The sequence below is a fragment of the Bos grunniens genome, chromosome 4 (assembly GCF_055505025.1).
Source record: "Bos grunniens cultivar Pamir isolate PY7600 chromosome 4, Bosgru_T2T1.0, whole genome shotgun sequence".
Lineage (NCBI taxonomy): Eukaryota > Metazoa > Chordata > Mammalia > Artiodactyla > Bovidae > Bos > Bos grunniens.
Genome location: NC_141168.1, coordinates 834,504 through 851,880, shown reverse-complemented (window position 1 = coordinate 851,880; position 17,377 = coordinate 834,504). Strand labels below are relative to the sequence as shown.

At 48.2% G+C, this 17,377-nt stretch overlaps 1 protein-coding gene across 2 annotated transcripts in view; it reads right to left on the bottom strand.

The window, feature by feature from the left end:
• NCAPG2 (non-SMC condensin II complex subunit G2) overlaps positions 1–17,377 on the bottom strand; it is a 73,356-nt gene that overhangs the window by 24,977 nt on the left and 31,002 nt on the right. For both annotated transcript variants that reach the window (XM_086394671.1, XM_086394673.1), the window contains 5 exons: positions 12,886–13,065; positions 11,084–11,236; positions 7,264–7,486; positions 6,836–6,939; positions 761–934 (listed from right to left, as the gene is read on the bottom strand). In XM_086394671.1, coding sequence (XP_086250797.1) covers positions 761–934; positions 6,836–6,939; positions 7,264–7,486; positions 11,084–11,236; positions 12,886–13,065 — 834 coding nt within the window. The remainder of the gene's footprint in view (positions 1–760; positions 935–6,835; positions 6,940–7,263; positions 7,487–11,083; positions 11,237–12,885; positions 13,066–17,377) is intronic.

Genomic DNA, 17,377 nt, shown 5'->3' with positions numbered 1-17,377 from the left:
CCAGGGCACACTGTTCTTCTGTCCTCTCATCCAGGACCCGACCTCCTCCGCGTTTTATCTACTTCTCAGCCTAGTGTGACTGTCTGAGCCTGTAAACGTCCCAGTGATGGGGCAGCCTTCACCCTTCACCTTCACAAACAGGTCACGTTGGCATTTCAGCGGCAGAATGGAGCGTGGAGACCTAACAGTCACAGAAATACAGCTCCAAAAGCTAAAAGGTCTAAGGTCACACAAGCAGTTGTAGAAGAACCAGAAGTAAACCTTCCCAAGAGAAGACTGATTCCTAAGACCTGTGACCGTTCTATATTTAAGCCACGCTTTCTTTGTAATTGGAAACAAACCTGACTTTTACATAGCAGTTTTATCTCCATTAGTTTGAAGTACGGCCTTTGTTCAGAGAGGAGGTCTCCTTCACTTAAGCAGAAGATACACACACGGTGTGTCTGCCCCAGTAACACAGACACGACTCGAAGGCCTCAGAGACAGGTGCGCACCGGTGCCGCCCGAGGCCCCACGCCCGGGCGTGGTGCGTCCTGGATGTTCAGCCTCCTCTCTCTCAACTCCCAGCACATCAAACTAGATTCTAAAACCGGGTCGCAGGCCATTAGCAACGGAAGACCAGAGCCGCCTGGACACGCGCTGGGGCGGAGGCTGGAGGCTGCCCGGCCCCACCATGCAGGGCGAGCGCCGCGGGGCCCGGCGGCAGCTGGCTCAGCCCTGCGCAGGGGGGCTGCCCCACTGCTCCTGGCGGCCGTCTTACCGTGAACACTCGCATGTACTGGGGCAGCACCGAGGCAAACTTGTCGACGGTGTACACTCGGGCCTCCTTGTTATTCTCCAGGCTCCTGTGAATGCTCCTCCAGAGAATCACCACGGTCTCCAGCAGCCCTGCCATAGACGCGGCATCGCTCACTGACAGCGTCTGGTCCAGAGCCTAAGACAAAAATCACTGACTGTGAAAGAACGAAGCACAGCGACTGTTAAGGGAACAGCACTGTCTTTAACAGCACGTCTCAGAATTCCAGCCCTAAGGCAGCAATGCAAAGGACAGGCAGGCAGAACCCCCAAGGGTGCGCTGTGGTGTCTGAGGGGTCCACCGTCCCCAACCCAGGGCTGCTCCAGCTTGGTTTCAAGTCGCAGGCCTACACGCGCCTTCCAAGCCCGGCTGGCAGGGGACAACAGCACCGCTGTGTCCTGAGGGCTTCTGGGGACTCCTCCGTGTTTGTGGGGTGGAAGCCCACACCCCATCACCACCTCCAAGTGCAAAGGATGATTCGTTTCAAGTGCTGGGATTTCTGTGCTACTCAAATGGAATGGGAAAAGACACAGGGAGCAAATGAACTGAACTAAAGAGGGTGCCTTTTCACTACCATTCACGGGGTTCTCAAGGCAAGAATATTGCTACTCCCTTCTTCAGTGGACCATGCTTTGTCAGCCGTGAAATTAAAAGATGCTTGCTCCTTGGAAGAAAGGCTATGACAAACCTTGTCAGGATATTAAAAAGCAGAGACATTACTTTGCCAAAAAAGGTCCATCTAGTTAAAGCCACGGTTTTCCCACTAGTCATATACGGATGCGAGAGTTGGACTACAAAGAAGGCTGAGCACCGAAGAACTGACACTTTCAAACTGTGGTGTTGGAGAAGACTCTTGAGAGTCCCTTGGACTGCAAGGAGATCAAGTCAGTCCATCCTAAAGGAAACCAGTCCTGAATATTCATTGGAAGGACTGATGCTGAAGCTGAAGCTCCAATACTTTGGCCACCTGATATGAAGAACTGACTCACTGGAAAAGATCCTCCTGATGCTGGGAGAGATTGAAAGCAGGAAGAGAAGGGGGTGGAAGACGATGAGATGGTTGGATGGCATCACTGACTCAAATGAGTCTGAGTAAGCTCTGGGAGATGGTGAAGAACAGGGAAGCCTGGCGTGCTGCAGTCCGTGGTGTCACAAAGAGTCAGACATGACTGAGTGACTGAACAACAAAAGAGGGTGTACAGAAAACACAAGAACAGTTGCTATGCAAAGGTAGGTTTTTCAATAGGCTCTTAAAACTTGGAACGACTTATGGCTAAATTTAAAAACAGTAAAACTATTAAAGGGTTAGAAAATACTATGTGAATGACAAAAATAACAAAATTTCAACGTGGATTTTAGTTTTTACATTCTAACATTAGACATAGCAATCTTATCATTAAAGTCCCCAAGAAAGGCACCACTTTTCCTTTACAAAAATATGCTAAGTTCCAAAGATTTCATTAAAGCAGAGATTTTTAGTAGATAGCAATGGGAAAAAGTAAAAGAATAAACTCAGAAACTTTTGCTTTTAGCCATTGTATGTTCTTAGAATGACAACATCCAGATACCAATTTGTATTTCTTTTCTACTACCAGTTATAATCAGTTCAGTTCAGTTCAGTCGCTCAGTGGGGTCCAACTCTTTGCAACCCCATGGACTGCAGCATGCCAGGCCTCCCTGTCCATCACCAACTCCCGAAGCTTGCTCAAACTCATAGCCATCGAGTCCAACCATCCAACCATCTCATCCTCTGTTGTCCCCTTCTCCTCCTGCCTTCAATCTTTCCCAGCATCAGGGTCTTTTCCAATGAGTCAGTTCTTCACATTAAGTGGTCAAAGGATTGGAGTTTCATCTTCAGCATCAGTCCTTCCAATGAGTATTCAGGACTGATTTCCTTTAGGAGGGACTAGCTGGATCTCCTTACTCTCCAAGGGACTCTCAAAAGTTTTCTCCAACACCACAGTTCAAAAGCATTAGTTTTTCAGCACTTTATGGTATCTCAGCTTTCTTTATGGTCCAACTCTCACATCCATACATGACGACTGGAAAAACCATAGACAGCTTTAACTTAGATGGACCTTTGCTGGCAAAGTAATGTTTCTGCTTTTTAATATGATGTCTAGGTTGGTCTGACTCATTGGAAAAGACTCTGATGCTGGGAGGGATTGGGGGCAGGAGGAAAAGGGGACGACAGAGGATGAGATGGCTGGGTGGCATCACCAACTCGATGGACATGAGTTTGAGTGAACTCCAGGAGTTGGTGATGGACAGGGGAGGCCTGGCCTGCTGCCAATTCATGGGGTCGCAAAGAATCGGACACGACTAAGCGACTGAACTGAACTGAACTGAACTAGGTTGGTCATAGCTTTGCTTCCAAGAGCAAGCACCTTTTAATTTCATGACTGCAGTCACCATCTGCAGTGATTTTGGAGCCCAAGAAAATAAAGTCTGCCACTGTTTCCATTGTTTCACCATCTATTTGCCATGAAGTGATGGGACTGGACGCCATGATCTTAGTTTTCTGAATGTTGAGTTTTAAGCCAGCTTTTCACTCTCCTCTTTCACTTTCATCAAGAGGCTCTTTAGTTCTCCTTCGCTTTCTGCCATAGGGTGGTGTCATCTGTGTATTTGAAGTTATTGATATTTCTCTCAGCAACCTTGATTCCAGCTTGTGCTTCATCCAGCCCAGCATTTCACATGATATACTCTGTATATTAGTTAAATAAGCAGGGTGACAATATACAGCCTTGATGTACTCCTTTTCCCAATTTGGAAGCAGTCTGTTGTTTCGTGTTCGGTTCTAACTCTGCTTCTTGACCTGGATACAGATTTCTCAGGAGGCAGGTCAGGTGGTCTGGTATTCCCATCTCTTTAAAAATTTTCCACAGTTTGCTGTGATCCACAGAGTCAAAAGCTTTGGTGTAGTCAATAAAGCAGAAGTAGCTGTTTTTCTTGAACTCTCTTGCTTTTTCTATGACCCAACAATGCTGGTAATTTGATCTCTGGTTCCTCTGACTTTTCTAAATCCACGTTGAACATCTGGAAGTTCATGTACTGGTGAAGCCTCGCCTGGAGAATTTTGAGCATTACTTTGCTAGCGTGTGAGATGACTACAACTGTACGGTACTTTGAACATCCTTTGGCATTGCCTTTCTTTGAGATTGGAACGAAAACTGACCTTATCCAGCCCTGTGGCCACTGCTGAGTTTTTCAAATTTGCTGGCATACTGAGTGCAGCACTTTCACAGCATCATATTTTATGAACTGAAATAGCTCAACTGGAATTCCATCACCTCCAGTAGTTTTGTTCGAAGTGATGCTTCCTAAGGCCCACTTCCATTTCCAACATCCTATCTTTATGAAGCAGGGTTTTCCACAGTGACAGCAACCAAAATGGGATTATGGAGTAGACTGGACATTTTCAATCTACTGTACAATTGCACTCCTCTCACACGCTAGCAAAGTAATGCTCAAAACTTTCCAAGTGAGGCTTCAACAGTGCATAAACCAAGAAGGATGGCCCTCCTCAGTCTCTTTCAGAACCTCTGCTTATGTCTGAAACATGTCAAGAATCCCAGTGCTCACTCAGCCCTCACAGTTCATTTGCCTTTGAATACAGCCACTTTACCTTCCGACTGGAGCAAGCTGTCATCCTACCTGAAGCAACCGATTGAGTTCATGGAGCAGGCTGACTACGTCACACAAGGAAGCAAGTTTTGCAACCCATTCTGTGTCACTAAAATGTGCTGCCAGCCATGACTATTTTTCTAAAAGAAATCTCTGGAGCAGCTCTTGTAACTCAAAAACCCTAGCCAGCAATCTACCTTTAGAAAGCCATCTCACTTCTGTGTGTAAGAGAAGACATGTGCGCTCAGCATCCATTTCCTCACAAAGTTGTGCAGACAGCTGTGCGTTCAAGGCATGGACTTAAATGTGGCTGGTAACTTTAATCACGCCCTGCAACGTGAAGCTCAGGTGCCACTTCTCAGCTGGCCAGCATTTCCCCACGAATGACACCGTGCACAGACACACTCAGAAGCGACCTCTCTGACCCGAGCAGTGAAACCAGAAGCCGCCCAGTCTTGGCAGCTGCTCCATCCGTGTACACGGCAACACGGTATATGCCGACACAAAATGCCCAGTTCAGTCTCCCTGGCACGCAGTCATGCAGACTTGAACAGTTCTGCAGCTGTGGTGCTGGCTGGCAACAAAAGTGCACACAGCCTCGTGCACATCCTCCTGAAAACGTTACCAACAGGCACTGCTGCCTCACTAACATCAGCAGGCTCATCAAGCCAGACTGCATCCACGGTGATTCAATCCTGTCTAACAGCTGTGCCTCACTATCCTCTGTTTCATCAATTCATCTAGTTACGGTGCTAGCCAAAAGAGGACCACGTGCCACCTTTTGAACTACAGCGTCTCCTAAAAGTTCACAACAAACGTCCTCAGCAGCAGGCAAGACCAACTCGTCCCCAACAGTAAACGGCACCTTCGGTTTAGCAGTGCAGTTAGCCAGGAGGAATGACACTCTCGGTGCAGACGCAGTTGATCAAGTGGTGGCCCTTCAGTACTTGCTCTGTTCTTCACGTGCATGTTTTTTCCTTTTGAAAAACTGCACTGGCTTGTCTTTTAACGCAGGGTGCTTGGTCTCCACGTGGTGAAGCAGTTTTGATGGTTTCCTGGCTTCACTGGATAGCTGGTTGCCACATACTTTACAAAGCAGGCTTGGAGAATGTGAATCACCTGTTGCTGTGAACTCATAATTTAAGTAGGACTCGGTGTGTTCTTTTCAATGCACACTTCTTTTTGTCGGCAGTGTTAGAGTCTTCTGCTCTCTCACCATGGCGTCTCCCCCATTTTCACAGCAGCTCAGTGACATTTGGCTTTGTGATCATTTTGGCTAGGGTAAGCTTATGGGCTTACCAAAACTGGGCACAATAAGAAAGAGGCACGGACAGAAGTGGTAAATAAAACAATGAGCAGGCCACGCATGGACTAAAATACGTGTGGGATTTTGACTTAAAGCCTGCTACCAGATGCAGCTTAACTGTCACTTGCCACTCACTTGATAGGGTTTTGATATGGGGCTGCAAGCAGTTGCTCACTTCGGCCCTTGTGCAGTCAAACCCCTCACCTATTGACGCTCTGTATTTGCAGCTGTCCCCCAGCGTTAGCATCACTGCCTCAGCTCCAGCTCATCGGGCGTTAAGAGTCTCATGAGGGGTGAGCAATCTGGAGCCCTCGCAGGCACAGTTCACCATAGGGCTCACACTCCGAAGAGTCTAGTGCCACTGATGAGCAGCAGGAGTGGGCGCCCAGGCGGTACTGCCAGCGATGGGGAGCATCTGTGAACGCCCGCTGTGCAGCCTGGCTCCTTACACGCCACAGACAGGCCACCCTGGCCTGGGGACCCTGCTTTAGAGGCACATAAGCATGACAGTTTGTTTATAAGCTTAGGATCCTGTTTGTCAGTAACAAGCATCTAAGTCTTAAATGCTCCTTTTTTAATGATATAATTGATCACTTCAGGTTCTGAATAAGTATCGGCTACATAGTCTCCTCGATAAATTATTTTAAACTATTCTCAATGAAGCTTGTATCCTGAAATTCAACTCGATGATGTTTCTAGTAGGATCTTAGAGCAGGAGCAGTGAACAAATCCTTAGGGCCTCACCACCATCTAGCTGTAAAACACGGTGATCAACAGGCCCATCCAGGTGTGCCACCCCCATCTCATTAAAACACAGACGCTTAAGGTAAAGAAAACTGGAGAAAGGGTGTCACCAATAATAATTCCTTTGTATTAGATCCTACTCAGACTCCACAGTGAACTACAAAGAATACACAGGAAGTTGCTCCAAAAAATTACTTATGATTCTCCAAAATAATTAGTTGGTGTATCAGAACTAAAGGAATAAATGAAAAATAAAAGACTGCCAAGGTAACAGCTCGTGGAAGCAGCGCCTCTACCTTGCCACCCCGCCCGCTCTAAGCACTGCCCGCCCGGGCCCCACCCTCAGCAGGTGCCGGACTCACGCTCGCATTCTCCTTCCCTGGCTCCTCCGCGTCCTCCCTGCAGGCGCTCAGGGCCCTCCGGATGCAGGCGTTCAGGCAATGGCGGATCACGTGGATCAGCTTTGCTAAAGCGTGTAAGACAATCAAACGTGTTTCTTTAACAAAATTTTCTAACAGTGAAATTATAACCCCAAATAATTAAAGCGTTATGTTAAGGGACCTCATTAAAACTGCACTGGTGTGTGTACACTGCCTGTAGTCGTGTCCCAGCTGTGCTGTGCACAAGGCGAACACGGGGCTGGCGGGGAGCGGGACGAGGCGCTGGGGTGAAGGGCCGGGCCTGGGGGTGTGGGAGCACGGGGCTGTGGGGTGCGGGGGCCTGGGGGCATAGGGGCAGGGGGTGCAGGGTGTGGGGGCGCAGCGCGGGGCGGGCCCAGGGCCGCGCGTACCTATGTTGGTGCACGCCGTGTGCTCGTGCGCGTGCTGGTAGAACCTGCGCGCGGCCGCGTGGTTCATCTGCAGCAGCGCCACGCAGCGCTCGCACCACACGGCCTCCGGCTGGTTCACCGGCAGGAAGGAGTTGAAGATGAGCCCCACCAGGCGCCGGCACACCGGCCGCGAGTCTGACTCCAGACGGGCCAGAATGTGCTCCATGGGGCATATTTTCCAAAACTGTGAACGTGGCACATGTGCAAAAGAAAACCATGAGAACATTTTAAGCAAAATTTCAAGATCACAATCAAAAAGGAGCTAATTTTTATATTCAAGAAAACTCATTTCAAATGACTCCACCAGGACGTGGGACTCTTCTGCAGAGAAATCAAGCCCATATTTGAAGGAGACTGACATGCATGGCAGCTAAGCAGGAGGCTGCCGGTGTTAATTACAATCCATCAGGGCAGCAAGTGGACTCCCAAATGAGTTATGATTATCAGCCTAATAATTTTAAAGTTTCCTGAAACAACACAACTTTTGGGCCATTAACGTGAAAAGTGGATTTAAACATGTGCAACAGGTTTGGCACAGAAAGCTAAAGCGAGCACCTGGTCTCCCGCCTCAGACACAGGCCTCCCTGGTGGGCACCCCTCCTGCCATCTCCCGAGTGCTGACTGGGTGGCCACGTGCCTCCTCTGCCACCCACAGCTGCCATACACATGTGCACACAGAACTGCCTGCTGCCCTCAGCTCAAAAACATCCAAGTTGTCCACCAACCACCCATAGAAAGGGGCCAAACTCCTCGACAAGCAGTTTAAAACAACGGGAACCACCACAGAATAACAGACATTAAGACAGACTTCGATGGGAAGTGGTCATGGGGGGTCAGAGCCTGTCATCTGTGTAGCGGGAGCAGCACAGCGACACGGACGTTTCTCAAGGACCTGACTCCCACAACAGTCCCCTTTCCAGGACTTTCGGTGGATCCTTCTCATCAGCATGTATCTTCAGGTTGTTTCCAAGCCATAAACACAAAGGCCCCTCCCGGGGACCAGCTTCCGTGAGCTGCCTGCCCAGTGCCTTCCACACTCCCACAACACCTCAGTGCGCCCTGCAGGTCCGAGGACCCTGCACTTTCAGACGCACACACTCCCCTGGCGGGAACGTCTGAGCATCAGCCCTACCACCACTGCCCACACGCCCCTGGGACACTTCCATAGACACGCCTGGTATTTCTGAAAGTTACTGCAGGAAAGACAGGACCCGCCCGACAGCCATACCATCAGCAGACTGTCAACCCAGAGCAGCTGGCACAGCACCAGATGTAAAGAGGGAAGCCAGGTGCTCGGGAGAGCAGGGCCCTTCAGCCTCAAGACCCCAGAGTTCATCCAAAGTTGCTGAAACCAACCAAGATACCCAGGAAACCCTGACCAAGGGACAGCACCAAAAAGAGAGGGTCTTCACACTGAAAGGGTTGGTTCCTGAGCATTCATGGAGACCAGACCACCTTGAATAGAAAGAAGTGATTGGCATTAACACCGAATGCCAAGGCTCCAGAGGTGGGCGATGCAGTGAACATTTCCTGCAAGTCTGCCTTTCCAGAAAAGCCCCACATTAACCTATTTTTCTTTTATTTACTTTTCCTGAAATAAAACAGAACAATTTGGATTAATTCAGGGTTCTTCACTTACCTGAGGTTTTATTTTTATCCAAACATATTACCCACAGGTGACATTAACAGCAGACAAGACCATAAACAAAACTGCTAACCGGTGTTTCATTTCTAAAGTTAAAAATAATTGCATATTAAGAAATCCCAAATTGGTTTTTTAATAAAGATATCTCAATATTAGTATACTGTTAAAAAAAAAATATTAGTATACTGTTGATTTGGCCTAAATCTCAGCTATACGATATAAAAACTACAGAATTTCAAAACAAACAGTAAACAACTTGCAATCACCAGCACTGAGGATGGAAAGCATAAACAGAAGCTTAATTAACCAAGCGCTGACGGCCCCGGGCCTCAGGACCTGACTGTATAATCAGCGCGGATTATCCACCACCTTTCAGTGTCTGTGCCCAGAGCCTCTGCCTGGCCCTCCGGGGCAGCCCCTCCAGAGCTCACCGGGACTTGAGGGCAGGACACCCCCCCCTGTGCACAGAGGCCAGGACGGCACGCTGACAGCAGGGCCCTGCCCGTGCCACCCATGCGCGCACGCTCCAACCTAGGGGCGAGCGACACCCACCCGCTCCTCCTAGCTGCCTCTCCACCGGCCTGTCCATCTGTGATCTTGATTTTCAGAGAACTGGCTTGTGTGCCCGTAACAAAACCTTCCGAGATCATATAGCTAAATCACTCTCCGCCTTGCTTGGGCAAGCTAAGCATTAAGATAGAAGAAGCGTCTCACTAAACGTTTCACTTCCTCCTCTGCTCCTCCTCCTCCTCCTCCTCCAGATCCCAGACTCTCTGGTCACAGACATTGTCCAGGTCTTATCTGGCCCCTCCCCTGCTCTCCTGGGGAGACCCACAGGTCTCAGGACATCTGGTCTCTCTGCCGTCTCACCAGCCGTCCCCAGTGGTCCTTTGCAAACGGATGTGCACTTCAAACAAAACTACACAACTCCCGCTTCAGACTCATAACCACACTTTCAACAGGCCGTTACAACAATCCAGTCAACGCTGCAGCCAGTCTTTCTGTTGAACTGACAAGCTGATCCTAGACTCCATACAGAAATACAAAGGCCCAGACCACCAGGAACTCTGAAGGAAGAGCCGGAGGGCACACACACCAGGGCGTCCGCAGAGCTGCAGGGAGCTCGGGCTGTGGCCTGGCCAAGGATGGACAGGCACAGTCCGGAAGCAGACCACACACCAAGGCAGTGAGACCACGGAAGCCACGTAAAATATCCCTTTCTCATTAAAAAAATCCAGTTCAAAATTTGAAAAGCATAAACCAATGTGCATGCTCAGGAGGGGCAAGTCTTCCCCGCAGCCCGTCTCCAGACCTCTAGTACCCGCCCCGGCCACAGAAACTGCTGTCTACTTTCTGTTTGCCTCCAGGGATGTGCGAGGCAGCTCTGAGCGAACACACAGCTGTGTCCCCGTTCTCAGAGCTGGCGGTGCCCCACAGCCCACCTGCACTCCCTCTGTCTAACTTAGTGGTCTTTCCACGCAAGTGCGCCCCTCCCCATGGCCACGCGGCAGCATTTCACGGCATGAACACACGCCAGGGCTGGGCACTGATTCCACACGGACAACAGTGTCAGCTTGTTCCCAAACCCTGAGCCTCGACAGAAGACCACTCTAAAGTAAACTTCAGAGGACTCTTGTGTAGGGAAACAAAACCCTGTTACCAATAATAATGCAGTTAGCAACCTCGTAAGTGACATTGGTAGCCAAAAGCTGAACAGAATTAGACTTAACACTCTCATGTCAGTGGTTTACACCAAAATGCACACAAATCAACAAACACCTCCTTGCTTCCTTCTGTAAGATGTTGGAGGATGAGGATCTTATATTCCATATGTTCAAGTAATATTTTAAGTGCTTACTGTGTGCCAAGCATTTAAATATTGCAACAACAACTTTCAGGTATATGGTAAAACTATAATTTAGGGTGGGACTGCTTACATTAGTGTCTTTAAACAGAAAGCACACGCTGACGAAACAATTACACTTTATGACACAACCGGTGAGGACGCAGGCCTCAGGCAGTTCACAGTGTGGTCACAGAAGCTCGTGGGGCTAGAACTGCTTTGTCCTTTTGTTGATGAAAATAAATAAACTTATTTATTTCACGTACTAAATAAGAAACCTCTAGTCACCTTACCTTAGCAGCCCTCACAGCCTTAACTTTCAGCAGCATATCAACAAAAGCCACCCTCACTTTCTCCGAATTGTCATGGAGACAGTATTTTAATGCTGGCAAAAGCTGTTCTAATAACGGGTGGCTTAATTTATTATCCAAAATTATCGGCAGACACTACGAGAAACAAGAAAGACAAACAGTTCAAAATTGGAACATAAACAAGGAAAAGTTCAGGTAAGAAAAATTCAGTTCTATCTTTACTAAAATCATCAGTAAAATAAATATACCCACAGAAAATAATACTTTTGCCAACACAATTTCATAGAAAAGCAGTCACTGAATGCATTAATCTGGTTTCAGTGCTTGATAGTCAATGCATCCATTGCTTCATTCAACCAAGACTGAAGCAGTTATGAAATAATCTTCAGAGCTTTCCGAGCTAAACGTTAAAGGGTTTTACTGGAATTGAAAGAAACAGGAGGCTCTGGTGGGGAGGTCCCAAAGCCAGAGTCCGAGTCCTTCCAGTCCTCCTCACAGCCTACTGCGCTCCTGTATGTCCTGACTCGATCCTGCACGGAAACAGGGACACAGCACCCCCCACGTCTCAGACCCGTGTGCCCCCACGGCCGTCCCCGAACCTAGGTGGGCATCGGACAGAGCGGCCTGGGCTCAGACCAGACACGCAAGTCTGGAGAGCTGACGCACTGCACCACGCTCTCTTTCCAGTTATTAGGAAAAAGATACGTATTTTTAAGAGACCTTATTTTTTATTTATTTTTTTGGCTGTTCGCACAGCGTGTGGGATCTTACTTCCCGGACCCGGGATGAAACCCGCACCCCCTGCAGTGAAAGCACCAAGTCTTAAGCACAGGACCTACCAAAGTGAAAGTGAAGTCACTCAGTCGTGTCCAACTCTGTGCGACCCCATGGACTGTAGCCTGCCAGGCTCCTCTGTCCATGGGATTTTCCAGGCAAGAGTACTGGAGTGGGTTGCTATTTCCTTCTCCAGGAGAACCTACCAAGGACATTGCTAAAAGACTATGTATTTTAAACATCACACTGAAATGATTACAGATGAGCTGATAAATGTCCTGGATTTGCTTCAAAGTAACTGTGTGTGAGAGATGAGAGAAGTAGCTATAACGCAACAAGTGTGGATGTGTCCTGGGAACTGCTGAAATGGGTGATGGACAAGGGATGTTCCTGTTGGTTCTTGTGCAAAGTACATACAGTACACAAAAAAGTTCATTCTGATACATAATAACAGTAAAAAATTTTAAATACATGCAGGTCCTGTTCTAAAACACTATGCCCCCTCCACTAACATACATGACAAACTAGTATTTCAAGTAGACTTTTTCTATTTTGGGTAACACTTTTATTCTGTTTTCTTCACAAGTGACTTTGGATATTCAACAAAAATGTGAATAATGCTATACTTATGGAGTAGGGCTGGGGTGATTTTTAAATTTTTCTTTCTCTATGCTGCTGCTGCTAAGCCGCTTCAGTCGTGTTCGACTCTGTGCGACCCCATAGACGGCAGCCCACTAGGCTCCTCTGTTCCTGGGATTCTCCAGGCAAGAACACTGGAGTGGGTGGCCATTTCCTTCTCCGATGCATGCAACTGAAAAGTGAAAATGAAGTCGCTCAGTCGTGCCCGACTCTTAGCGACCCCATGGACTGCAGCCTAAGAGGCTCCTCCGCCCATGGGATTTTCCAGGCAAGCGTACTGGAGTGGGGTACCATTGCCTTCTCCTTCTTTCTCTATAATTTAGAACTATTCTACAATAAACAGGTATTCCTTATATAATTTAAAAGCTTACCTTAAAGACCGAACAGCGCACATCAGCGGAGCTCAAATCAAATGCTAGCTCCTCAGTTACCTTCTTGAGGAGGTCAATAAGAATGGTCGGAGGCATCATCTCCCAGTACTTGGAGGTTATTTTACAAACACCGAGGATCCCTGCAGAACGGACCATCGGGTAAGGATCTTCTAAAAGGCTCTATAAGTACAAAAGAGAACAAGGCTGAATTATCTTAAATTAGTTCACTTTTTTCCACATTGGCTTTACTCGTGGGCACAACGGCAGTCACAACCCAATAGCCATTTCAAGTCCACAAATAAGCAAACCCGGGGACCTAGAGTCACACGTCATTCCTGCACAGTCAAACACGCAGACCCAGGGACCTCCAGTCACGTGTTGTTCCCGCACAGTCACAGTCACACACACAGACCCAGGGACCTCCAGTCAAATGTTGTTCCTGCACAGTCACAGTCACACACATAGACCCGGGGACCTCCAGTCACGTGTCATTTCCGCACAGTCACAGTCACACACACAGACCCGGGGACCTCCAGTCACGTGTCGTTCCCGCACAGTCACACGTGCAGACCTGGTGACCTCCAGTCACGTGTCGTTCCCCACAGTCACACATGCAGACCCAGTGACCTCCAGTCACATGTCGTTCCCACACAGTCAGACACACAGACTCGGGGACCTCCAGTCAAATGTCGTTCCCACACAGTCACACACACACACCTGGGGACCTCCAGTCACATGAGCTTCCTGTAGTCGAGTGTTTACAGGAAACCATCTAGACAGGAGTACATCAAGGCTATATATTGTCACCCTGCTTATTTAACTTATATGCAGAGTACATCATGAGAAACGCTGGGCTGGATGAAGCACAAGCTGGAATCAGGATTGGCAGGAGAAATATCAATAAACTCAGATATACAAATGACACAACCATTATGGCCGAAAGTGAAAAGGAACAAAAGAGCCTCTTGATGAAGGTGAAAGTGAAAGAGGAGAGTGAAAAAGCTGGCTCAAAACTCAACATCCAAAAACTAAGATCATGGTATCTGGTCCCATCACTTCACAGCGAATAGATGGGGAAACAATGGAAACAGTGACAGACTTTATTTTCTTGGGCTCCAAAATCATGGCAGATGGTGACTGCAGCCATGAAATTAAAAGATGCTTGCTCCTTGGAAGAAAAGCTATGACAAACCTAGACAGCATATTGAAAAGCAGAGACATTACTTTACCAACAAGGTTCCATCTAGTCAAAGCTATAGTTTTTCAAGTAGTCATGTATGGATGTGAGAGTTGGACCATAAAAAAAGCTGAGCGCCAAAGAATTGATGCTTTTGAACTGTGGTGTCGGAGGAGACTCTTGAGAGTCCCTTGGACTGCAAGGAGATCCAACCAGTCCATCCTAAAGGAAATCAGTCCTGAATATTCATTGGAAGGACTGATGCTGAAGCTGAAGCTCCAATACTGTGGCCACCTGATGCAAAGAACTGATTCACTGGAAAAGACCCTGATGCTGGGAAAGATTGAAGGCAGGAGGAGAAGGGGACAACAGAGGATGAGGTGGTTGGACAGCATCACCAACTTGATGGACGTGACTTTGAGCAAGGGCCAGGATTTGGTGATGGACTGGGAAGCCTGGCGTGCTGCAGTCCATGGGGTGGCAGACAGTCGGACACAACCGAGTGACTGAACTGAACTGATCTAGACACTCGTGGTTCCTTGCCTGCCGACCCTGCCTGTGACTGCTGACTGCAGGGTCTCCAACACCACCCTGCCACACAGAGGGAGACACAGGGACTTTGGTTATTCCTTGAAACGGAGTGTTAGCCACACTCATGAACTTCCAAAACGCCATAACACACTAAGCCCAGGATACAGCGAGCCCGCTGTGATCAACTGTCCGAGCAGTGGGCCAAGGGGCGGCCGACAACACAGGTGGGGACAGGAGGTTACACACCCCTGATCCACATACATGGATCCCCCTGAGCACCTAACAGAGGAGACGTGACCCTAACCTACTGCATGTTTAACCAACTTACAGGAAATTTAAAGGGCAGAGGAACATACGAATGACAAGTAGGACAGGTTCTATGGGAAACGAGAAAATCGCTGTGCTTCCTCAACAACAGAAGCCAGCATAAAAGAAGAAAAACAAAGAGAGAGGGAGACGGTGTGCCTGCTGGAACAGGAGCTGGTTGCCCAAGAGATGAACACACAATGTAGGTCTCGCCCGGACACAGATTCAAACAAAACTGGAAAAAAAGAATCACTGAAACGTCACTGAAGAACAATGACTGAATATTTGATCAAATCAAAGAATCACGATTCATCTTACTTGAGTTGTGCCAATGGTAGGATTATGTTTAAAAAAGAGGGACCCTGTCTTTTAAGGACACCTACTGAAGTAAAGGGGCTTCCCAAGTAGCTCAGATGGTAAAGAATGTGCCTCAGTGTAGGAGGCCTGGGTTCAATCCCTGAGTTAGGAAGATCCCCTGGAGAAGGGAATGGCTACCCACTCCAGTATTCTTGCCTGGAGAGTCCTATGGACAGAGGAGACTAGTGGGCTACAGTCCGTGGGGTCGAGAGAGCTAATCTTAGGTAGGCTGATAAGGAATCCGGGGCCCTCAAGGAGGAAGGGGTCCAGGGCCCTCCAGGAGGAGAAAGGGGTCTGGGGCTCTCAAGGAGGAGAAAAGGACAAACTTTTGTCTTTGTGCTTTGTCTCTGTCACGTAAGACTGCTGCTGCTAAGTCGCTTCAGTCGTGTCCGACTCTGTGAGACGCCATAGATGGCAGCCCACCAGACTCCCCCATCCCTGGGATTTTCCAGGCAAGAACACTGGAGTGGGTTGCCATTTCCTTCTCCAATGCATGAAAGTGAAAAGTGAAAGTGAAGTTGCTCAGTCAAGTCCGACTTAGCGACCCCATGGACTGCAGCCTACCAGGCTCCTCTGTCCATGGGATTTGCCAAGCAAGAGTACTGGAGTGGGTTGCCATCACCTTCTCCTAAGAGAAGACTAAAACTAACATCTCACTTTCTTTAGGACCAGAGCTAATGATCACACAATAAAACAATTCATCTTAAGCTCTGTACTAAGGATTCAGTCAGTTCAGTCGTTCAGTTGTGTCTGACTCTTTGTGATCCCATGGACTGCAGCATACCAGGCTTCCCTGTCCTTCACTGTCTCCCAGAGCTTGCTCAAATTCATGTCCATTGAGTCGGTGATGCCACCCAACCATCTCATCCTCTGTCGTCCCCTTCTCCTTCTGCCTTCAGTCTTTCCCAGCATCAGGGTCTTTTCCAGTCAGTCAGTTCTTCACATCAGGTGGCCAAAGTATTGGAGTTTCAGCTTCAGCATCATTCCTTCCAGTGAATATTCAGGACTGATCTCCTTTAGGATGGACTGCTTGGATCTCCTTGCAGTTCAAGGGACTCTCAAGAGTCTTCTCCAACACCACACTTCAAAAGCATCAATTCTTCGGCACTCAGCTTTCTTACAGTCCAACTCTCACATCCATACACGACCACTGGAAAAACCATAGTTCTGACTAGACAGACTTTTGTTGGCAAAGTAATGTCTCTGCATACGCTGTCTAGGTTGGTCATAGCTTTTCTTCCAAGGAGCAAGTGTCTTTTACTTTCATATCTGCAGTGATTTTGGAGCCCAAGAAAATAAAGTCTGCCACTGTTTCCATTGTTTCCCCATCTATTTGCCATCAAGTGATGGGACCTTATACACTAAGGATTATATAACAACAATGTATCTTGCTTGAGGACATGCTTCTCCTTTTTAACAAAAACCTTCTGAATCTTGTTATCTTAAGACTTGTGGGAGTGGATCTGGTAAGAGCTTTCTATTGTCAATTCTAATCTTGTTCATTTAAGATGTAGTTATGGGAGTGGGTCTGGTTAGAGTATACGCGGCCTCTCTTAGACCAGCACAGGGTCGGGGGCACTTTGTCCCCTTCTGAGGTTTGTGTCAGAAGCGTTCTCTGCCCTTTTTCACTCTCAATTCTGCTATACAAACACTCTCGAGTGATCAAGTCTGCTCCCTGTTCACAAAGTTAAATCTTTGGAGATCACGAATCGACATCATTCACCAGAAGCTATTACAGTCGCAAACAGTTGGACATTACTGAGCAACAAACACATTCACTGAAGTAATTAAGAGTTGGAATACTTTGTGGCTCACATCTGCTTAAAAACAGGGAGGAGGAGCCAAGTGGGCCGGGTCAGCACTGCCAGGACTGTCTGAGGGCGCAGGGATCCCCCACACAAGGCCCTCTACTGCTATGTGCAGAACTTTCCAATCCAGAGTTTAAAAGCAAAAATAGTCCTCAGTCCATAATTAGACCAGAAGAAGGCTAAACTCACATGAGTAAGCACTTCCTTCCTGCTCTCCTCCCGGGTGACGAGAGCAGGCAGTGCTGCAAACACCGGGGGGCTCCACTCCCCCAGAGGGGGGAGTGGGCAGCACTGTGCCCACAGAGCTCAGACC